Here is a 23,549-nt window from a genome sequence, read left to right on the forward strand (position 1 = left end):
TATTTCAAAAGAAAATTCATCATATAGATATGTTGTATTGGGAATCGAACTCGGAACCTACAGAGTGTCTGACCGGTATAGGTGACAGTCGTTCAAGTTGTAGGTATCTTTTGTTCAAAACATGAATTTTATTTTTATATAGAGCTTATAACTGAAACTTGGCAAAGATATCTAAACTACAATTATAACGCAGTCTTGGACCTGTTTATTAACTGCCGGGAGTTCAGTCTAAAATACAGCCTGAGGAATTATTAACCGACCGCGCGCCATTGATCTATAACTAAAGATCCGCCACAAGCGGGCAAAACTTGAAACATACAAAATACGGCAAGTGGTGTAAAACGACTCCAGCCAAGTCCAGTCGCTCTCGCGCGGCGTAGTAATACACACGAATGTTACTGAACACGTTAAACGTCATTATTTTGAATTTAAAGCCTCAAAATGCCTTCTTGTGCAATGCGTAAATGCAAAAATTATGCTCGAAATAGAAACAAACTTCATGGAATCACCTATCACACGTAAATGAAGAGAAATTATTAAATTTTGTTTATTTTTCGTGTTCGATCCGCCATGATTACGTGAGTAACCAGAAAGAGACAAAGTATGTTTTTGTCAATGAAAGTGATAAAGACGCAAAATGCATGGTCATAGATCAACAGAACAGAAGTGACATTTTATTGAATCTGACGATGTTCATATGTCGTATGTTATAGTTTAAGATCCCACTGCTTAGTTTTTATATTAGTGTTTTTAGTCAAAATATAACATTTTATGGTTTATTTTAATAAAATATAATCGATATATGGGAAATTCTGTATCCTAATCTTTAAATTTCCTTCGATACCTGTGGTAAATAATAAAAAATATTACCATAAAATTTATATAGGATAGTATACGGTATTTTAAAATTTCTTTAATTGAATAAATATTTCAATCATTAAGGTCGTATTTCTTCCTTAACCTAAACATAATTTAATAAACAATCTTTGTATAGCCAGAAATTAATCCTAAAAAAAACACGGTAAAATTAGAATCTTATATATAAAATTCTCATGTCACAATGTTAGTTACTCTGTACCTACTCCTGCGAAACGGCTTTACTGATTTTCACCAAAATTTATACGCATATTCAGTAAGTCTGAGAATTGGCTACTATCTATTTCTCATATCTCTTAAGTGATAAGGGTTGTTCACCCTTAACATTTTTTTTATTTATATGGCAACACAATGATTGCTGGGTCAGCTAGTACATTTATAAAATTTACACAACTTTGCAATTAATGGTCGTGTGTAAAATAAAACTTGAAATTGAAATAAGCCACAAACGGCTTAATAGTAAGTTCTTTTTTGAATTCTTGACAAATAAAAACATTTTTAGAGAAAATTTTCGAATAAATAACTAATACTGCGTAATTTACATAATAAATAAATAATTATTTCAAATATTTTAGAGACATTTTAGCACGGAGACGTGGGAAAACTTTTTACGCAACTATTTCAATTCTCAAAACTGGGTACATTTTCTTGTTAGGAGTGAGTAATATTTACTAATCTATGATAATAAATATAAACAATTTTTAAATCGTATATTTTAAACCAGTCGATACATCTGTATAGATACATTCTTTCAAATTATATTTTTATATAATAATAATTTATTTAGTTAAACTGTACTATAACATTTCTACGTAAACGACATACTAAAACTATTATCGACAGTTTTGGACATTTTTTACCTTCTGTTCCATTATTTCTTTGTCTTTGACAAGCATGCGGATCAATGGGAAAGCCACCATACGTCCCGTTTTTACGTGACAGTCCCTTTTTTCGATGCTTCGTGCCGTTGTCTCCGAAATGAACCGTTGCCATTGTCAATTAAGTAACAGTAAATAGTATAATTGTGAAAAAAAACATGGGGTGCTCCATTTATCAGTTTTCATAAAGCGCCCCACATTTTTTGCACAATTATACTATTTACTGTTCCTTAAATGATACCTATATTGAAAATTATTTTCTACTTTTTAGATAATTTTATCATAAAAGCGTGTTTTTTTATTATTTTTAACTATATTTTTCCAAGTAAAAAGTATTTGACATAAAAAAATCGATGTCCCGTTTTGACTGAAGTAATCATTGGTCACTATATTCCATGGTCAATATTTACGTTTGCGTACACTTAAACGCAAGGTCAAACACTAGTTGTCTTTTTTTATCACATTGTTCTAATATCTCTGTCCCTTATAGAACATTTGTATATGTAGTTAAAGGTAAGTAAATTAAAAAACGTGCATGTGTGCTATCAAAGCAGTTTCGCTCAAGTTTTCTCTTAAGTTAGTGGGCGTATAACGTGTCTAGTATAAAATGTCATTGCCGCGCGCGAGTGCATTTTGGACGCCACATAAATATAATTTACGGTTGGGTAAAAACAGTGATAGCTTAAAATATATTATTACATATACGATGCATTTAAGTAAAAGGAATTACACAATGTTAAATAGTTACTCGAAGCAACTAATCATAAAAAAACGTCCGTACAGTGGTGGTATAATTATAATTTTATTATTATATTTCCCACATATACATTTATTGATTCAAAACCTAGTCAATAGAAACCAACAAATTTGAAAGAAAATTGGTTACGAAAAAGGTTCTGGATTGTTTTGTATTTTGTATCTAAATATTAAAGGCAAACAAAAAAATTATAGTTTAATAACTAAAAACCACGCTAAAATCGCACAAGTCATATCGTTAATCCTGATGAGGCGAATGGGATAAAATGATTTAAATCGTGTATTGTCATCGGTTCTTGATAATTGTTCAAAATTTTAAATTAATCGGACCGTTCAAAGTAAGTATAAATCGAGTTCAAAGATTCCGTTACATACTTACATACAGGTCAAGCTAATAAAAGCACAGTAAAAATATAAAAAAAAAAACGCCACGCTAGAATGTTACTTCTTTATTTAAATTTAAATTAAATCACAGTTATCAAATATGTTCCGTCAAGGCAAGATAATATATAATTAACAACTTTGTTTATAATGAATAAACACTATAATACTATGACAAACAAAAATTACATTGAATATAACTTTATAAACCACTCATCGACTTTATATGTTTTCTAGGTGACGGTGGTTCCTCCACGTCGGCTTCTGGTGGTAGCAGCGGGTCGATCTTAATATCCAGATCTTTTAACGCATCATCGAGAATTTTTATCTTTCCCAAGAGCTTCTCGGCTTGTAAATTGTACCCTGGTTCTAGCATTTTCCCACTCGGATTTAATTTAAATAAATATTCCGCCTGCAGAATAAATAGTGTCACAGTTATGTATTTATAAGAATAAATTAATGATAAATAGAAGTTTATACACGTGCCATTAATATATCTTCTACTGAGTAAAACCTTAACTCAGTGTGAATGATAAATAAAGCACAACTGAAACCAAACTTTAGAGACCCATTTTGCCGTTTCTTGGAGCTGGCTGCTTTTAAACTATGGATAATTACGATGACACAATGACCTTGATACAATGGCCGTCTAGGCATCGAAATCTATAGTCGTCTTATTTCTAAATTACTGAAGATCACAATTCATTCAAAAAACTATTTCTAAATTGTAAGGCTTACAAGAAAATCAATAGGATCGTCCGGGCGTAGTTTAGCAACCTCGAGTAACCCAGCTGTGAGCGTTGGGAAGATGTGTTGCACGAGGTAGTTGCGCATGGGCTCGCCGGCCGCCGCCAACGCAGCCTCCTCCTCCTCACGCATCAACGCATATAACTCCGACTACAATAAACTCGTTTTTAATATCCTCTTTAGAATTCCGAATCTTAAGAATATTATTCACAAAATCTGACAGAATTGATGACTGTATAATATTTAGATACATATTTTAAGTGTGTGCACCAATTCATGCTCGATGCTGTTACATGTGTAACATTTTTATCACTGAATGGAGCTTGATAGGTAATATTATAACCAACGCTTGTACCTACTGAAGAAAATTTTGCGATAACGTATTTTGTAATTTATGGTAAAATTTATCCAAAGGTTGACCAATGTCATCGTTTAAGTCCTTCAAAATAATTATTAATGTACATCTAAATAGTTATAGTTAAGATACACGTACCCAATATTCCATTCTCTCTTCCCGTTCTTCTTTCATCTTCTTCTCCAGCTCCTCCATTGCCTTTGCTTCTTTAGCTTTAAGCGTATCAAATTCTTTCTTTTCTTTCTTTTCAGCTGCTTCAATTAGCGCTATTTAAATGTAAAAACAAACATGTAAAATTGTTCGATTTTTGTTTGGCAAAAATCTTAGAGATTGATTATTAATAACGTGTGTATATCACAACTTACCAATAAGTTTTCCATATCGGCATGGTCTACCCATTCTCAAAGCAACTGCTGCGTATGTACCCTTCATCTCATAATCGAGGTGGTCTTTTACAGAAACAACGAGAGGATGAATATCCAATTCATCGAAAAAGTTCAGTGGCGTTGTATCTGGAGAATCCCCAGCTCTGAACTCACTCAAACGCTTGAGTACGGTCTCCTCGTCTAAACGAGTATCACCTTCTGGTTGACGCATTGCTTTTTCGCAAATAAAGTCATCGGTTGCCTCTAACGATACCACTATATCTGAAATATATTTGTGATTAGATTTGAGACGAAACCTCTCAAAATAGATTTCATATATCTCAAATATACCAACGGCGATCGTAGATTGTTGGATTACCTAAACCTTAAGAAGCATAAAAATATAAATAGTACTGAATTAGAAATATAAAAATGGTGGAGTTTAAAATTTTACCAGGGAGCATCTTTTTTAAAACATTTGTGTACAAATCAACGTCTTCATCGAATTGATCTTCTAAATTTTCTTCTTCAGCTTCGGAGTCTTGTTCTTCACCTCTGTCAAACACTAAATTGAAAATTGTTTTGTTATGTAAACAGATAATTTGTTAAAAAAATAAATTATATAACGTTATATAAATATCCTTACAAGTAGCACATTGCGCCAGATTCGTAGGATAGCCATCCAATACCCAACCCCTGTTCAACGCTTCACGATTTAACAGCCTTTGGCGTAAATATCTACAGAAAAAAAATAAACGCTTATAAAATTATAAAATGATAAATAAAAGGGGGACAAAGAAATAAATACGAAATATGCTACGTAAATAAGGCGAGTCAATAAGAAAACGCTGACGGTATAATTAAATGCGTCAAATTCAATTGAATACCCTACGATATCATCGTCTGTCAGCGGTCGGCCTGAACGTAAAATGGCAAGAGTTTGACGTGCAGTTTCCCTCACTCCTTCTTCTTCCCCAAGGTCGTCTTCATCGTCGCCAGCATTATCATCTTCTTCAGGAGCCGGCATGCCTAGAGCAGTTGTCTCACCTGCATCCCAATGATTTACGCGCCATTCCTGATTTTAAATACGTAACAATTTGTCACAGTAATATTTCATCTTACCTACAATTAGTCAGCTAGAATGTGTATCCAATAATAAAAAAAATACATTATGTATTATGACGTTTTATCCTAATTGGTCAATTTTCTAATACTGTAGTAATTTGGTATAATACGAAAAACTACGCCAATGAAAAATTTTACATATTATTTTAAGATTTTATCAACAAAACTTAATTATGAAATAAATTCTAAATTTTTAATATTACGTAATTAAAATTGCTAACCAAGTCTTCAAGTAGATCTTGAGCAACGGTAGTCGGTGAAATATAAACAAGGCCGTAGGCTTCACAAATAAGTTTAGATAAAGTAGTTTTCCCCACAATAGGAGGTCCGTAGACAAGCACCTAAAACCAGATATTATTATTGTTTCTAACATTTGATCAACAGCAGCTATATTTAACGTGTATTACCTTGAATGGTTTCAATCCCCTCTCTTTCTTAAACTCCTTCATAAGAACGGGTACATTCTCCGCAAAAGTCAATTCGGATACCCATTGCAATCCCATTGTCTCGACTATGAACGTCGGTTCCATATTTAAGTTTAGAGTCATTAAATCATAAATTCTTTGCTAAAATCACACGAGTAATTTTATTACTATTAGGACCGATTTAAGAAAACCTAAAAACAAGACTTACGTCAATTTCGGGAATTAGAAAAGCATCTTCTTGTGGAATGCATTTAAACATTCCAGATCCTACTTTTCTACCCAAAGACTTTATAATCTGCAAAAGAGTTGCAAATCATCATTGTAGATAACGTATTAGACAGATATTTACGTATTACAAAAATACTAGTGGAAAAATATAAAAATCCGACCTCTCTCTGCTTCGTCACATTTTGTTCGACAGCCAGTATGTAAAGTTTCTTTGGAAACTCTGTAGCTAGATTGTAGACAATTCTGTAATACAATACTATACTGTTAAATCCTATTAAATACCATACACATGATTCAATAGTCAAGCATTATTAAAAGATAATGATTTAAAAATACTGAAGTACTGACTGTGCTAGGTCCTGTACGTTGATTAGTGGTACGACATTATTTCCACGACCGAAAATTGGTAAGAGTTTTTCACATTCCCAAGCCTTTTGGAACCAATAGAATAAAACATCTTCGCGGCCACCGTATGATACTCCAGTCGCGACCACTATAGCTCTGTAATGTTACTTGTAAATAACGATTCTTAGTGCAAGCTAAATAAATTTTGACCGAGGATTTCACGCAAAAAGGACTTTACAGGGAGTGACAGGGAGAGTGTCTCTTTTTTCCGCATAGTATTAAAAGTATCAGAGTGTTATAAAACTGAAACATTAAATATTAAACAGTAAATTACTACCTAAAGATTTAGATTATAAAGTTTTAGTATTTATAATATAGACCATCCAGATTTTAATGCGGTAAACATACTAATCTATGGCGGTAAAAAAACTAATATGTTAGTGAGACCGTTAATGACCGTTTGATAAATATGATATCTACGTTAGCACAATCTAACTCAATGACACGCTCTGATATTACAAGTAACAGACACAACCGGTTCGAATATCGATGCAGCATTATAATATGTCACGAATTTATTTACACTTGAGCACCATACCCGATTTCTGGCTTGTATTTCCTGGCGATGTCAATAACCTCATTCTCCACATCATAATACATTTTGTAGTTTGGATGTGGTTTCCTTTTACGAAAATCGGTCTCAATGAATGGCATATCGGGTGTGTCCTTAAAGGAAAATACAATACGAATGCATGTTAAAACCTATGGGTACTTAATATTCTGCATCTGAAGCATTATTTCCATTTACAAGCTGAGCATGACTTGACTACACATTTGCAGAAGTAGTTTTACCGGATCTAACGGCTTAGTCGAAGCCCACGTCATAACAGTCGATATAAGAATCAAGCAACGCCTTTTAGATTCGTCGGCTTCTTTATCATCATCGTTGTCACCAGATGCTGCTTTCATAACTGCTTGTTGTGCTAGTAGGTCTTTCAAAACTGTCAAATTAATTTATTAAATAGACTTAATTCATTAAAATCTAATTTTAAAACATTAATTCAAACAATACATTTATATGTTGATCAAAAAATAAATTGTTAATTTATTTGCGTTACAAAACATAGTACTCTATGCAATAACTTAATGAAACTTAAGTTACTTATTACTAGGTTCCGCCCTAAATATAATTCTGCAGTAACTTAATCATGCACATGAAAATATACATACACACGTCATAACATACAATATATAGAATTGTTTGTTATCGAGTTATGACTGTACATCTGGTCTGATTACCGCTATTTTGAAATAGAAATGTTAATACTTACGTTTCATGTAATCCATAGCAGTTTTTAGTTCATCTCTATCGCAACTAATGTCGAAGATTACGGTTCCACAAGTAAGCATCTGGGGCAAGCATTCTGATTTGGCAATTATCCTGGCGACGTTATCAATGCTTTTGACCTTCGGATCGGTAACGGTACCTGGTAATAATGTCTTCTTAGGAAAGGAAAAAATGTGTTACGTCTTGTGGACAATAAACGTGCCCTTTACGCCACTTTAATTACGAGAAATCTAGTTACATTATTCGAAAATGTACATTGAGCACGCAAGTTATATTACATTGGTCACTAGTGGTACGTTGTTTATTATGATGAAACATATATTATGATCCTATGTACAAATAAGTAGCCTGTGTTGTTTACCTATGATCTCATACGATTGCTTCGGTGGTGGCGGTGCCAACATATCTGCATCTTCTGCCATTATACTTTGTAAAGAAGGCTCGTTGGGCATTGCATTTTTTTCTAGAACCTTGACAATTTCTTTTAGTATAAACTCTCCATGGTAAGAATCAAGATTGTTAATAAAATATCGCTTGAATGAGAATAAATTGTTCAGTTCGGAAGAGGATTTGTCCGAAGACATTTTTTCTATCGATTTCCGAAGATTCATCATTTTGTGATCGTTTATACGGCTTTAATAAAATAATGTAAATAGCAGACGTGTGTCACTTGCCGTATAAATTTAGGCTATGAAGAATATAGAAAAATGTGTTTTTTTTTTTAATTTAATCTAACATTATGACATAGTGGCCAGTTACATGACCAAATAAAATGCATTTTAAAGTTCAGTAAAATAATTTATTTTAAGTTTATAAAAATAAAGATAATAAAATTGAGCATACACTCAATAAATGTTCATAAATGTAAGTAACCAGAAATGAAAAGAATAATATTGAGCTTACAACATGTATGTAGCTCATAAAATAATAAACAAAACTAAATGTAACTTAAACATGCCAATTAAGTATAGGTATGTAGTGAATTAAAGATGATGGCGCTATCCTTAACTAATTGTTTATATAAACAAGATATATAACTTAACTATTTGTTGATACTTCTCGGTGTAACATCTCATCGAATTTAAAAACTTTCGCTAATAACAAAAGTGTTTAATACGACATTTATATTTAAACAGAACAGTAAGTACTTAAACAATTTCTAAATGTAAAATCATGTAACTATGTCATGGTATAACAATTTAATATTACGGGCGTAGAATTGGACGGGTACATTTTTATTTACATGCTATCATCATAAGGCACATGGGCGTTTAAGTTCGTAATCATTCCAATTTTTATTTTTAGAATCAATAAATTCTACACCTATACATAATAAGTCAAAAAATGTATAATCGATAAACCTAGAATTATTACAGACTTCTTTTTACTTTAATAAGCGCTAAATCTACGGCAATCTCTACGTTCAATGTAATGTAAATGTTTGTCGTCGTGCTTACTGACACGAGTAGCGGTGCTTAAAATGTTTATTTTATTACTTATTTTAACATTTAACTAACGATGTGCCTAATTTTCGGATGCATAATAAACAGCGTAGTCTACGCTTGCATATTACTAAGGAATATATAAATTTTAATATTTTAATTCATACAGAGATCTTGGATAAAATCTGTTCATTTGACGAATTGGCCAATTATTTATTAACATCGTCGTTTAAAGCTCTGTGCAAGTAATATTATATAATTAAAGTTTTATACAAAAATTTAGTATACAAATTGATGATTTACAGTACACATTAAATGTACTTGGGCCTGCATAGTTTTTTGTATTGTATTATTGGTAAAATACTTCTTTCATTTTACTGTACTTCTTTCGACGCAACAATCTCAATTGTATATTAAAAGTGATTTTTTTTATAAAGCGTATACTAAAATCCAGTCTTATTATTTCGAAGTTAATACAAAATCACACTGCAATTATCTGACCACAGTTTAACCACAGCTGTTTAGTCTAAATGTTGTTATACGTTCCAGTTAATTAAGTAATAATGGCACCTGGTTGTTTTATTGACATTTTAATACTGACAAAATTGTACTACACTAAATAAACTTAGTTATAAAATTTGAAAAATATTCGATATGGTAAGAGGACGGCTTCAATATGGACTATTAGTGTATGGTTTTTTAAGTACATAGAAGACTATATTTCAGTAATACATACAAGGTTTTAAACCTATTTACCTACAGGCGTATTAACCAAAATTGGTGAAAATACTTGATATGACCTGTCAAAATTATTAAACCCTTATACGAGTAGATACTCCTAATTATATAAGCATAAAAAGTATCTAATGGAATGCATGCATCATATCAAATATATTCTTAGATAATAAAGTAAGCACCTATAACTAATACGAGTATTTGACAAAACATTAAAAGGAAATTGTATGTGAATTTGCCTAAATCGTACAGATTTGTTTAAGTAGTATTTGTAGACATAATAATATTCTTCAAGGAATAAACTAGTTATCCTTGTGAGTCAACGTAAAATACATAGTTAAGTATTTAACTCTTTTTGTACTTTATCCTGGTTGTAGTAAGAAACTTTCGATATTTTTGTTACAAAAATATTCAAATTGGTTTGACTATTAATTTGGAAAATTATTTCTGTTGTTTTTTAAAATTATTATCATTTATGTTCCAAATATATTTATTCTATTAAAATACTGCAATATAAAAAGAAATGCAGCGTTACCAAACACTGGAATGAAAATTGGAATGCAATACTATCTCTTCTATTAATAATTGAAAAAACATATCCATAGTGACAACTACTTCAGTACAAAATATTTTTTACTTATTTATAACATAGCTGCTCGGCCCTCACAAAATAAAATAACATAAACAATAAACATTCTTTCATAATGTATAGTTAATATTAAATAAAGTTTTTTGTCAAAATCTTACTTGTATTAAGTAATGGCAGGTTTTCGGGAAAATACACGTCTCGCTTTAGGTTTCTTCCGAAACTTAAAAAACGAAAAGTTATCATTTCCTTTATAACATAATCTAAATTACATGTATAGGGCGCTAATCTTACAAATGTAAGAAATAAAAACATTAGCAAATTGACATGTAAACTATTCTAGTTCTATAACACAAACTTTAAGCACCAATTTTAAATTTTAAATCTTTAAACAAAAGTAAAATATATAGAATATGTTTTTTGTATCTATAATAATGTAATCATATCTAACTATTACCCTACAGCTGTGTAGTTATAACAGACTTGCGATGTATTATGGTGATCTCCTTCTCTCCCATCCCCGATGGAGAGCTAGGCTCCGATGTAACCAGCCAGGGCGAGAGAGATGATATTGGCTGACATTTTGGAGTTATCTCTTCCTTTCTCTCGGGCGGTTTTGGCGAAGCCATCTTTGTCTGAGGGCGTGGCGGCTCCACAACTACTATTGACACATATTGAGAATTTGTTGGATTATTCTCGTTAAGAATTTTTGGCGAAGGTGTAGACGGAATGGATAGATTAATGTTTGTAGATTCATTTACTATTTTCACTTCATTTTCTCGAGCTTTCAATATATTGTTACATTTCAACTGCCCAGGCGGTAAGTTCTTTGTAGAAGGCAAATAACATTTCGTTTGATTATTAGGAACTTCCTTGTCAACTACCGAATCAGTTTGATCTCTCTTCACTTCGTTTTTAGAATCATCACTGTTCAACTTCTCCTTAACCAAGCTCATAAGCAAGTCATTGAGAGGATTAAACTCAGCCGAGGGCGAGCAGTTGCAAGAGGGTTTATTAATCACGAGTTGCGTCAGATTATTCTTCTTCTCCTCAGCAGATTTATCCATTTTAAACAATACCTTGTTACTGATGGCGTCATCTTTGGACATCAGCACTTCAACTGGTGGTTCATCGTGTAACAGATTCTTTCCAGAAGGCTCTCCAATTTCCGATGTTTTGTTATCAGTGTCAAGGAGAGACGATTTCTGAGATTTGGCACTACTCTTTCTGGATAGAGTGTCGAGTGAAGTTTCAGGAATAAGCACGGCAGTATCAGATGATGTACTTGGTACTTCATTAGATGTTTCAGGCTGCTGTGGAGCCTCTGATTTAGATGTAGAATTCTGTTTTTCCCGTTCTCGCAACACATGACTTTGTCTACGAGCAAAACGTTGACTTGGTCGCCTCTCAAACTGAACAGTTCGGCGAGCACGATTTTGCTGTGTAGTTTGGTATTCTGTTTTGCCAGAGTACTGGAACCTTGATCCCATTCGGAAGAAGTTTTGTCTAGCCGACGGACCTTTGACGGGAGCTCGTAAACGGAAGAAAGTGTGGTGTTCAACTGCACACTTCCACAGATGCTTACAAGCTTTTTCGTTATGTAAACGAAACACAAAGGTATGTTCTTGTTCACGTCCTTGGTCATCATCTTCAACCACAACCAAGGTCAGTTTCTTTTTCTTGAAATCCAATTTGCTAATTTTTGGCCAAAAGAATAACCCAATCTTTTGAGGGCCTTCGAACACCAATATGCCTGTGGGCGTCAACCCTAAATGGTATTCACAACCATCTTTTCCTAGAACAATATGCATATCAACTCCATACATTTCAAGCCACTTTGCTTTATTTAAATAATTTACTTCTGCTTGTGCAGGTGTTAGTCCCTTGTATTTCTTAAACTCTTCCAAAATCTCAATTTCCATCTCCTCGGTTTGATTGGGTACAAATCTAAATTCAGAAACTGTTGCGGGAGTGTGTATTGTTTCATCAAAATCACCTAACTCTGATTGAAGAGCCAAAGCTGCTAATTCCACAGCGGTTGTATGAGGACATTCTAGTTTACTTTCTAGAATATCTCTCTTTAGTTGTAAAAAGAATTGATATCTTGTCAATTCTTCTCTTAGATTATTGGGTTCTGATGAATAAAATTTGACTTTCAATCTTAAAGTGTATGGTGGTCCAATCTTAACTTGCTTTTTTATCGTTTTAGTGGGATCAAGCCAGTGTTTCACATTGTTAGTATCTGTAAACTGTAGACCAAAGTAGTCCTTTTCAATAAGATCCAGGGAATAGAATACCTGCTCATAAAGATCTGCAGCACTGGCTTTTTTAGACAAATTTATAGATAAATCAGTTTCATCAAGAAGCATTACCTTGCATTGTATCAAGTTTTTGTTGCTTGTTGACTTTTGATTCTGCTTGTTTCGATTCTGGCTCGACGAGCGTCCTCTTCTGCTGAGGAAGCGCAGCATTTTTACCACCAATGTAATCCTGTACAACAATAAAATTATTGTATTGTAAAATGTGTATATTATATGAATAATTGTTAGGAGATAGATGGAATTAAAAGTAATTTGGATACATGTTGTAATTTATGTTAAAGGTGAAGAAACATGGAGAGACAGGATAATCCTTTAAAAAAATTGACTGTCAAATGACAGATGTCCATATGAAATCATGAATATCTACTTTAATCTAAAGCATTTATGTATGAGTGCCATCAGAAATAGATTGCAAACAGTAAGAATTTTATACTTTTCCTTATATCATACAGCTAGTAAACAAGCATTCAGTCCACGTTTATAGTAAGTGACTACTGCCACCTATGGACTGTAATCAACCTCAGATAAGATTCGTTTTTTACCTGAGGTTGCCCACAAGTGCATTGTTAGCCCTGAGAACCAAGTTGGAATGCTTCGGATAAGCATGTCTCCTTAAACACTTAAACACGCCCCTTAAAGCAGAACAATAGGTGTGCTCATGTTGCTTATAAGTCAAACCGTAAGGGGTTCTACCACCTTTAAATATTCTGTTTGGAGTTGAAGATAGATGGCAGTAGTGACCGCTTACTATCAGCTGGACTGCAAGCTTAATTGCTACTCCATTTTTATAAGTGTCTCTCCCTTGCCACACTGGTCAAATCACAACACAGGAAATAACCAAACCATTGTACAAAAGCAGACTAGCTGATGAAAATAGTCTCCAGCACTTATACATAGTAGGTTTTGAAGGAGAGGTCGCTTTGTTTTTTTAAAGTCTCATATGACCTATGACACAAGATTCCCTACAGACAATTAATATTGTGCTAGTGATTCAGAGCTACAACTATTTAATTTTTCCATAAGTCATTAATGTATTGTATTACATGTATGATTCATTAAGCCCCACAAATGTATTAGGCAATATTGTTGAAAACTTTTTCCCCAATAATAAATTATAATAGTTTTGTTATAGATATGTAGGGTGGCAGGTAAGATAAGGGATTTATTTCAGGGGGATGTTTACTACTTGATTGGAATTGTAATGGATTTAAGTTTATAAATAACTAAGGGCACTGAAATAATAACAAATGTTTTATATATGTCTAGTGTATTTACTTATGCAGATACTAAAAAAGTGAAATAAATAAAATGTTGAAAGCACTAAACAAACACAGTAAGTCAACAATGAATCTAATGGTATGAATTTTGACCTCCCACGCTATATGTCAAGGTCCAATTCCCAAATATGGCCCTTCAAATTTTCATCATGATTTGCATGTTATTGAATATTTATAGCTTTAATGGAAATGGAAAACATCTTGAAAAAACTTTCATGAATTCAGTAACATGTTTGAAGGGTTATCAAGTCCACTAAACCATACTTAGTATGGTGGATCTTACCTTATCTTAGATATACTTGACTGGGATGCTAGCTGTGACCAGTGTAAGTGAGACAATAAGGGTAGCTGACTATTGAACAGTAAATTTAATGATAACATGGTACAAATAATGTCATCTCACATGTTTGCAGGTACTTTCAGCAGGTCCTTATAACAAGTGTTCTTTTAGTAGATAACTAATAGGAACTTCACATACAGTAACTATAATATAATTATGACTGATATACTTAGGTTCCAATGCATGTAATATACTAAGGAAGTGCAAGAGTTCTACACTTGTATTCAATTATAAATGAGAAGCCTATGAAAAGCCGTAACTATAAATAACTTGCACATGTTGCTGTGTTGTTTGTTATCAAGATTATTAGCTACAATGTCAGATTAAATTATAGAATTATCACAACTATTATTCGACTTTTCTATAACTACAAGCAACTTAGAATCCATGTAATCTTGATGAACTTATATTTTGTGTCAAGTTAAGGCACTATTAACTTAGTAATAAAACTAAAATGTACTTACCAAATCGAAGTAGGTTACAAATACTCGTAAACGCCTTTCGATAAAAGTAAAAATGCGACCACTTCACAGCACTTCACGTATATATCACGAAATCACACAAAACCATTGAACTATGGAACAGATACAGAAAAATGTCAGAATAAACAATCAACAGAATTCAATACACTAACATGTATATTATAATACTCTATGCACCATTGGGATTGGACAGAATCACAGAACACTAGGGGCATTAGGACAAGCAAGACTGCATTCTAGAATCATTGACATAGATGTACCAAAAGTGTTGTCTATGATTTCTAGTGACGTGTTTGTTGTTCCCAATTTGCCATAATATGTACTAACACTCACAATGGTGACAACACATTATAGTAAACCGATATTTGAATATAAAAACCCAAAGCTTAATCTCCTACAACAAATTATAGTGTAAGCAACGCAAAATGTATTTATATTTTAAAAATATTTATTCTTCAATCAATCATTTTATTATTGTCATATTTATCGCGTAGTCTCTTATTTTGTGGGTATAAGAGCCCAAGTATACTGTTGTTATTATTTATATAAAGGAGCTCGTGTAATGAACCCTTAACAAGGCCATAGATTAATGTTGTAGTTGGTAACACACCAAACGACACTTCATTTCTTTGCCACATTTTTGACTTTTGAATATTTTGAGTTTTGATTGACACCTTTATGTTGGGTGGTGTGCGAGCGAGTCATTCAGTAATCCACATATTCCCCAAATTATATTTGTTATTTTGTGTAATAATATTAAGCTATCGTTAACTGTAACACACACTTTCAACTACAACTTTTCGCATAGTTACGTTGTGCTAATAGAAGTTTTGAGCAGTCAAAGGTAAGTGAGGTTATTGTAATGAGAGGATGAATTATATTTACACTGTTACAATGCATAGTATAGTTTCAGGAACTGGTGCAGAAGTCACGCGAAAATGTATAATTTAATATGTCATTTATACGACATTTTAGTATGACGAAAACATGTTGTTCAAGTGTCTTCTTTGCATTGCAAAATCATGTTATGTGGCAAATAATTAGAATAAAAAGTAGTTGCATTAGATATAGATTGTGTTAAAATTATTTTACTATTTATAGTCCTTCGGTATATCAACTATAAAAAGTTTTTTTTTTATTTAATCATCCACTATACACAATGTGTACTTTTATAGATGCCAGTAGCTGATGAAATACAGTCCTCATGGGCTGACGAGGTTGAAATAGATCAGGGAGCTCTGCCGCCACCCTCTGAAGTAGTGGAGAATGGATTGAAGATTGTTACGGAATATAAATATGACAATGACAATAAAAAAGTCAAGATTGTAAGAACTTACAAAATTGAAAAACGTGTTGTCTCAAAGGTAATGTATTTTTAAATAAAGGACTGTAGATTTGTACTTCACAAGATAGATGTGTTAATGAAACTAATTTATCAATATGAAGATCAACTTATTACTTATTAATTTTTGTTAAACAAACAAAATACTATAATGATATTATGAAAAAAACATTAACATTTGAAATTAATCAATTTATTGTTTAATTTTGCTTATTTTTTTTATTTGTACTTATTTTTGTCATTTATCATTGTCGTCAATACATAATATATGTAAATATTTTCATGAATTTAATATATGGTCTTTCCCAAAAGCTTATTTGTACAAAATAAAACTACTTTTGTCATTGCCATATTGTTGTTTATTCATTATAGTACTTTTATGTCAATTGCGATACAAGAAACAAGTACAAAGCAAGTATTCCATACTAAAACCAAAGTAACAGTGCATTTAATATGTTTTTTCTCTGTATCTTTCAGAGCATTGCAAAGCGTAAGACTTGGAGTAAATTTGGTGATTCTGCCAATGACAAACCAGGTCCCAACCCTGCCACAACTAATGTTTCTGAAGATGTTTACATGCAGTTCATCACCAGCAAAGAGGAGAGCCAGCGTCCTGATGATGGAGAGCTTGATGGTCTTAAGGTGAACTATAAAAATTCAAATACTAAAAACACTTCAGATAAGAAGCTTTAACAAAACTCAGTTCAGATTAGGATTTTTTTTAACAATTTTTCAGCACAAATCATTTATTTAACCCTTTTTGTGTTAGAACTTTCTGTGCTTTGAGTTGTTAGCACCACTGTCACATCTATATCTGCCCAATAGCAGTGTTAAAGGAAACATACTTTTCCAAGACATTTCAGGTGAGTCGTCGGGTAGGCACATTTGTGGCCAATTTCAGGTAGGAATCTTATCTTATGGATGGTAGTAGCTACTTACCAGTAGGTAGACTGTATACTTGTTTGCTAATCCTATACTATATAAACAAATAGTATTAAATTAGGTAGTACAAGTAATTCATTAATAACTTGATGGACCACTTTTTGCTGCTGAGGACTACTTAAGGATTACATCTCTAGAGTAAAAGGTGTCCAAGAATATTACTGTATTATATTTTATGAGACCCGTTCCTGTGCTATGAGTTATTTTGCCTGTCCCAGAAAGGAAACCTGGTTTCGGACATCCCTCATTTTACCGTAGAAAAATATCTTAATATCCATAAGTATACACTGAATTGAAAACCTTTCCTTTTACGTCAGTATGAAGTATGCCATAATTACCATTTGTGTTTATCTCCGACTAGCCTCAAACCAGCAGTGTGATCTACAAGTGCCGTACTTGCCAAGGTGACCACTGGACTCTGAGTTGTCCCTTCAAGCACACCCAACTGGCACAAGCCAAGGCCAGTGAAGCTGCTAAGGCTGCAGGTACTTTGTTATTCATTCCATTCTAGTTTATTTTGTTTTGTTATATTTATGTGATGTGATGATGTAATGTAATATTTTAAAGGAAAAACATGATTGAATAACTGTAATTTCTGTAGAATTAGTAAGTGTAAATATTTCAATTAAATAAACAAACATTGCAAAATGGTTTACATAATTTTGTAAAAATGTACAGAACCTTAGTGAATCTTGCACTTTGAATTGTCTATTTCGGCATCAGCCCCTTTACAGGTATGGACCTCCTTCTCTTATTGTAAAGGTTTTAGGCCATATTCCCCCGCACTGACCAAGTGGTCGGTAGACTTTACATGGAGATCTATGAGATTTTTACCAATAAATTGTCTACATCCCTTTTCTGTGTATTATTTATTCATTATGGAAAGGTTAGTGATGTCGTGTTGAATCTTTTCCAGATGCTAAGACAGCGCCCACTAACAAGTACGTGGCGCCATATTTGCGCGAAGGCGGCGCTGGGCGTGGTACCGGCCGCGAGCCGCCGGGCGCCCGTCGCGACGACATTGCTGCCATCCGTATCTCCAACCTGAGCAACTTTGCTGTCGAGGCTGATCTTGAAGACCTTGTCAAGGGCTTCGGGCCCGTACAGAAGCTATACCTCGCTAAGGAGAAGGTATTCATGTTGTTTTGTATAATGTCAAGTAAACATGACGTAAATTTCTGAATGTAGTAACTTCATTGCATGCATTTTGTTCATTCTAGTTTTTTTTTGTTGTTAGTTTAAAAATCCCTTAGATGAACAAATAATTAATTTATTTAAATTATTGTGATGTATTAAGGTTAGGGAAAGAACAAAATTACATATCTTAATATTAAGTATTTCGAAATTGCTTAAAAGTTATTTTGTTTCAGAGCACCGGCCACTGCAAAGGATTTGCTTATGTTCATTTCAAGTTCCGGGCTGACGCAGCTAAAGCTATCCAAACCCTCAATGGACATGGTTATGACCACTTGATCTTGAATGTTGAATGGTCCAAGCCCCCACAGAATAACTAATAATAAAGTGTCATTCATTTTCACTTTGTACACAAATTTAAAATAAAATGAAGCAAATGTAATTCCTCTTTTAAATTACTTTTTCCTTCCACTTCAGTTTCTTCTTTATGGAAATTGTTACTGTGGTAAAATACGTCAGTGGTTACAATGTTTACATTAGAAGGGTGTGAATGTAAAAGTTACGATGAGATGTACCAATTCTTCTATTTAAATATATCTATTCTTCTTTTCCATAAGAAGTAAATTTTCTGCCAAAATTGTGCGATTGGTAAATGAGGATATTTGATGTTATAGTATTAATATTTCACATAGTCTCAGAGGGACTGATTTCTGACTGACCACTCGACTTTTATGCAGCATGAACTAATTAACATATTTGCACATTGTCATGTATTGGTTTATATTTATGGAAGATACTTCAAAAGTGGCATTCAGTGGTTTTCCAATTACATATTTCTAATATATATAGAATCAATGCAAGTTTTCATGGATAGTTTCATAAACTTAGATAGGAACCTCATGGTACTTATAGAATGGAAAGACATGATATGTGCTGCATCAGTCATTTAAATTAATTTAACATGATATAAAATAAATAAAAAGAATTATCAATATAATATTTATAATATATTTTACTATTGTAATGTGCAATATCAATAATTGATTTCACAACCCAAGCCCAAAAATTAAGATGTCCGAAAAATAAATAACATACATTAACATAAGTTCAGAACAATTTCATAATAAGAACAATGAGAATGCTGAAAAAGGATTAAAGGAAGTTTATTATAACCAAATAATCCTTTATTAAAGACTAGACAATAAGTAGAACAATACCATCCAAGTTGCATAAATAAGCAATAAATTAAGCTTAATATTTTCCTAACTCTAAACTACATTTAAATAACAATACATGTGCTTATACGAAAATAAATGAAGTAACTATTTTAAAAATGGTGAATAAATGTTACATTTATACAATGCTTATGAAGCGAGTGGAGATTGCTGGTGTCATCTCATTTTAGATATCAATATCATATCTTTCATCGTCACTGTTTGGGCTGTAGGTGTCTTCAGGTAGGCGGACCTCTCCGCAAAACATAAGCTCGACATAATTGAAGTAGTCCAAAGCAATGTTAGTCAACATAGCTCCTGTTGTCACACCTAATATTGTGCCAATCACTGGTCGTTGTCCAACCGAACTTCTGAGTATTGCCCACATAAAAATGGATCCCAGAGGCCATAAACAGCCGCCTAAGAAGGCCCAAGAGAATCGTCTGGCGGGAGCAGCCGCTGCGATGTGAGGACGGGCCCACAACCATAAACCAGCGCCTCCTCCAGCAGTCAGGAATAAAACATCAGTAATATCACGTTTTGGAAACAATCTGAAACAAGACAATGTATAAACTATCTATAATAAAATTTTGTGATACCTTATTACACTTTTTGTAAGTTGAAATTATAATTATTATATATTATATGAATACTAAGTAGGATATAGACTGAAAGCAATCATCACAACTTCACAAGCAACAGAAAGCCATTTTGGTAAAATTTCAATTTCATATTTTAACACACTTTTATTAGCATCACTTGCATGGTTTAAAAGTGTTATTATTCCATAAGGTGTGAAATTTGATGGTATTCTTACCTGATCATCAGATGTGGATTCATCACACTCACAGATAAAGTTGTGTAACTAACAAGGCCTTGCATAGGGATATAATAATATAAAACATTTTCTTTCGTGAAAGGTGGTAATTTAACTTTACTAACAGTTTTATTTAAATAATCGTAAGTTTTCGGCACCGATGCCGGTAAAGTAGAAATCTGTTGCTTAACATTTTGATAGATTCTTTCTAAAATTTCCATTCTTCTCGACCAAACACTTACTTGTTGTAGTGTTGAATTAATTAGTACACTTTAAGGTTACGTTACACATTATTTGGCAACTGGTAAGATGTGTGACGCTATTTATACTATAATTTTTTAACAACCATGATAGATATTTATCAATCAAGCAAGTGCAACAAATACAGCTACAGAACAGCACAATGCATGACTGCGTGAATGCATGCACAGATAAATAATGTTCTATATTATATACTCTGTGAGTATAGTCTATGGATAACGAAGAAACACAAATATGGTTTTCGGATACAGTCACTTGTAGTTAGCTTATGAAACATTTCTCTTGTAATGCATTTTTTTTAATTTTTCTCGTGCTTAGGTACTTTTGATAACCTAGCAACATTATAATGACCATTACAATGTCTTCTCGATTTTTCTTTCTTCAAAAGCAATCGATTATTTTATAACATCACTAACATAACCTTACAGCCTCACCATAATTTTTGACATTTTTGACAAGACTTTAGATAGAGAGCCGAAGGGCAGAGGTTATAATATAAATAAATACCGGTAGTTAAATGGGTAGTTATAAATAATAATGTCTATAATTATATTATGTCATTAAATTAAAAAGTGTTGCACTTTGTGGTTAATATGATAAATACAATAAGATTACTTTTTGATACTAAGTTGGTGAGGTATTCTAAAGATTTATTGACAAGAAATGTTCCCTATGTATGCAAAAGAAACCTGAAAACTTTTAACATACTTGGTATAGAAACATCATGCGATGACACAGGATGTGCAATTATAAATAATAAGGGTGTCTTGCTAGGCGAACGATTACATTCTCAAAACTTAATGCATCTCAGAAACGGTGGTATAATTCCGGATGTAGCTCAAGACTTGCACCGAAAATACATCGAACCAACGATTGATGAAACTTTAAAGGATGCTAAATTAACATTTAAAGATATAGCAGCAATAGCGGTTACACTAGAACCTGGTCTTCCTCTTAGTTTAGCTATTGGCATGAAGTATGCAAAGCATTTAGCTAGAACTCACAATATACCAATTATTCCCATTCATCACATGGAAGCTCATGCGTTAGTAGTAAGAATGCAACATCAAATATCATTTCCATATTTAACATTACTAATATCTGGGGGACACTGTTTATTGGCTGTAGTGAAAGATGTTAATAAATTTTTGTTATTGGGAGAAAGCATTGACAATGCTCCGGGTGAGATCTTTGATAAAGTTGCAAGGAGATTGAAGTTGAGGAATGTGCCAGAATATTCTCAAATGTGTGGTGGCCAAGCTATTGAGATTGCAGCTTCTAAGGCAACAAATCCTCATATGTTTCAACTCCCTTTGCCCTTAACAGAGTTTAGAGACTGTAACTTTAGTTTTAGTGGAATAAAATCATCAGCGTTATATCAACTTTTCAGAAAAGAGAGAGAACATAACATAACGGCTGATAAATTAATACCAGAAGTGAATGATTTGTGTGCAGCTCTATTAATGACTGTTTGTCGACATTTAGTTCACAGAACACAGAGAGCGTTTGAGTTTTGTCAACAGAATGATTTAATACCAGAGGATAATAAGCAACTCATTGTATCTGGAGGAGTGGCCTGCAATAACTATATATTCAACATTATGACAATGTTATGCAACGAGTTTGACTATAAAATATATAGACCATCACCTAAGTTATGTACTGATAATGGAGCTATGATAGCATGGAATGGCTTAGAAAAATGGAATAGAGACATAGATATAGTAAATGACTTAAGCAGCTTGGATATAAAGGCAGTTAGTCCACTCGGTGAGAGCTTGATAAGTGACGTAGCAAAAGCGAAGATACCAACAAAACTTATGAAACTTAGGTTAAAAGCTTAAGAAAGTTATCTTAATTATAATATTTATATTAATATTTAATTGTATATAATTGCTTTGTTTATTTTTATTTTGTTAAAATGAAGTGCCATTTTATGATACCTTTTATTACTGTTATAATAAAGATTTTATTGTTTGGTTACTTAAATTGTTTTTTTTTTTATTTTTATTGTAATTCACAAAAATTATGTATTATATATTTTGTGAATATGTATATTCACAAATAGAAAAAAATAATTATTTTTGATGGGGTGTTTAGAGTTCAGGTTACCCGAATTTTTATTATGTTTTTGCAATTTAAACATCTACTTGAAATTAAAAAGCGTATATTTATATTTTTAAAGTGCTCATAATATACAATTTTTATATAAATAAGTCGTTGCAAGTTGGGGGTTAGCTATCTAGTACCATCCACATAACAGCTATAGAGTGAGCAATGAGATGAAGAATAAGTCGCAAAGGCGCTCCTATTCTAGCGATGAGTTCTGCCATTATGTTACATCTAATGGATGCTTGATTTACTTATTTCGCAGAGGAGCTTTTGAAAAATGGATAAACTTACTTTGCGATTTATTGCGACTAACGAATAAAAAAATGTATGTGGGTATTGGCTGCTTACCAACTTACCTATATAGGTACTTAGGTCGTTTGTCCACCGCACCGTCACCGAGCCGATACCGAGAACGAGATTATTTCGGGTTGATTTTAATATGTCGTGACGGCCATAGTTTGTCCACCGCGACCGATATCGTCGGTTTATTTTGTTCGATCAAAATCTCGGTTCCGATCTAAAACGGTATATAGCGGTCACGCCGATCTACTGGAAATATCGGCGGCTGGGAAGACTGTGTTCGGGTGACGGATGTGTGGTGGACAAGCGGCTATAGTAAATGTATGAACGCTACTTCGGCGCTGTCATTAATTATATCGGTATCGGCTCGGTAACGGAGGCGGTGGACAAACGGCGTTGCTCTATTGCATTCATC

The 23,549-nt window shown here is 32.9% G+C and overlaps 4 protein-coding genes across 4 annotated transcripts; 2 read left to right on the plus strand and 2 right to left on the minus strand.

Moving 5' to 3' along the window:
* Positions 1-2,944: 2,944 nt before the first annotated feature.
* LOC140750698 (uncharacterized) lies at positions 2,945-15,154 on the minus strand. The gene is made up of 18 exons (XM_073084391.1): positions 14,995-15,154; positions 11,080-13,082; positions 8,191-8,340; positions 7,813-7,968; positions 7,334-7,482; positions 7,080-7,207; positions 6,485-6,637; positions 6,298-6,379; positions 6,117-6,203; positions 5,891-6,049; positions 5,705-5,824; positions 5,246-5,433; positions 5,005-5,096; positions 4,813-4,923; positions 4,359-4,640; positions 4,132-4,259; positions 3,630-3,788; positions 2,945-3,303 (listed from the first exon to the last, which is right to left on the minus strand). The coding sequence occupies exons 2-18, from the start codon at positions 13,061-13,063 to the stop codon at positions 3,094-3,096; spliced, it is 4,338 nt and encodes a 1,445-aa protein (XP_072940492.1). The 5' UTR covers positions 13,064-13,082; positions 14,995-15,154; the 3' UTR covers positions 2,945-3,093.
* A 494-nt stretch (positions 15,155-15,648) lies between these two features.
* eIF3g1 (eukaryotic translation initiation factor 3 subunit g1) lies at positions 15,649-18,872 on the plus strand. Its single transcript, XM_073084389.1, has 6 exons — positions 15,649-15,856; positions 16,188-16,376; positions 16,832-16,996; positions 17,658-17,781; positions 18,213-18,427; positions 18,667-18,872. Exons 2-6 carry the CDS (start codon positions 16,188-16,190, stop codon positions 18,808-18,810), a joined length of 837 nt encoding a protein of 278 aa, XP_072940490.1. The 5' UTR covers positions 15,649-15,856; the 3' UTR covers positions 18,811-18,872.
* Positions 18,873-19,577: 705 nt separating this feature from the next.
* Positions 19,578-20,891, minus strand: LOC140750697 (uncharacterized). Its single transcript, XM_073084390.1, has 2 exons — positions 20,462-20,891; positions 19,578-20,195 (listed from the first exon to the last, which is right to left on the minus strand). Exons 1-2 carry the CDS (start codon positions 20,680-20,682, stop codon positions 19,832-19,834), a joined length of 585 nt encoding a protein of 194 aa, XP_072940491.1. The 5' UTR covers positions 20,683-20,891; the 3' UTR covers positions 19,578-19,831.
* A 323-nt stretch (positions 20,892-21,214) lies between these two features.
* LOC140750915 (tRNA N6-adenosine threonylcarbamoyltransferase, mitochondrial) lies at positions 21,215-22,705 on the plus strand. Its single transcript, XM_073084658.1, has one exon. The coding sequence runs from the start codon at positions 21,316-21,318 to the stop codon at positions 22,564-22,566; it is 1,251 nt and encodes a 416-aa protein (XP_072940759.1). The 5' UTR covers positions 21,215-21,315; the 3' UTR covers positions 22,567-22,705.
* The last annotated feature ends 844 nt before the right edge of the window (positions 22,706-23,549 follow it).

The sequence above is a fragment of the Epargyreus clarus genome, unplaced genomic scaffold (genome assembly GCF_041222505.1).
Source record: "Epargyreus clarus isolate Ecla_fem2 unplaced genomic scaffold, WU_Ecla_fem_2.2 ptg000021l, whole genome shotgun sequence".
Lineage (NCBI taxonomy): Eukaryota > Metazoa > Arthropoda > Insecta > Lepidoptera > Hesperiidae > Epargyreus > Epargyreus clarus.

Excerpts from the sequence above, each read along its gene's own strand:
- LOC140750915 (XM_073084658.1), top strand. The coding sequence starts at position 21,316 with ATGATAAATACAATAAGATTACTTTTTGATACTAAGTTGGTGAGGTAT.
- LOC140750697 (XM_073084390.1), bottom strand. The coding sequence starts at position 20,682 with ATGGAAATTTTAGAAAGAATCTATCAAAATGTTAAGCAACAGATTTCT. Across the intron at positions 20,196-20,461 it reads AATCCACATCTGATGATCAG|ATTGTTTCCAAAACGTGATA; the intron begins GTAAGAATACCA and ends GTCTTGTTTCAG.
- LOC140750698 (XM_073084391.1), bottom strand. The coding sequence starts at position 13,063 with ATGCTGCGCTTCCTCAGCAGAAGAGGACGCTCGTCGAGCCAGAATCGA. Across the intron at positions 6,204-6,297 it reads ATGTGACGAAGCAGAGAGAG|ATTATAAAGTCTTTGGGTAG; the intron begins GTCGGATTTTTA and ends ACTCTTTTGCAG. Across the intron at positions 6,050-6,116 it reads TTCTAATTCCCGAAATTGAC|CAAAGAATTTATGATTTAAT; the intron begins GTAAGTCTTGTT and ends GTGTGATTTTAG.
- eIF3g1 (XM_073084389.1), top strand. The coding sequence starts at position 16,188 with ATGCCAGTAGCTGATGAAATACAGTCCTCATGGGCTGACGAGGTTGAA. Across the intron at positions 16,997-17,657 it reads GAGAGCTTGATGGTCTTAAG|CCTCAAACCAGCAGTGTGAT; the intron begins GTGAACTATAAA and ends ATCTCCGACTAG. Across the intron at positions 17,782-18,212 it reads TGAAGCTGCTAAGGCTGCAG|ATGCTAAGACAGCGCCCACT; the intron begins GTACTTTGTTAT and ends AATCTTTTCCAG.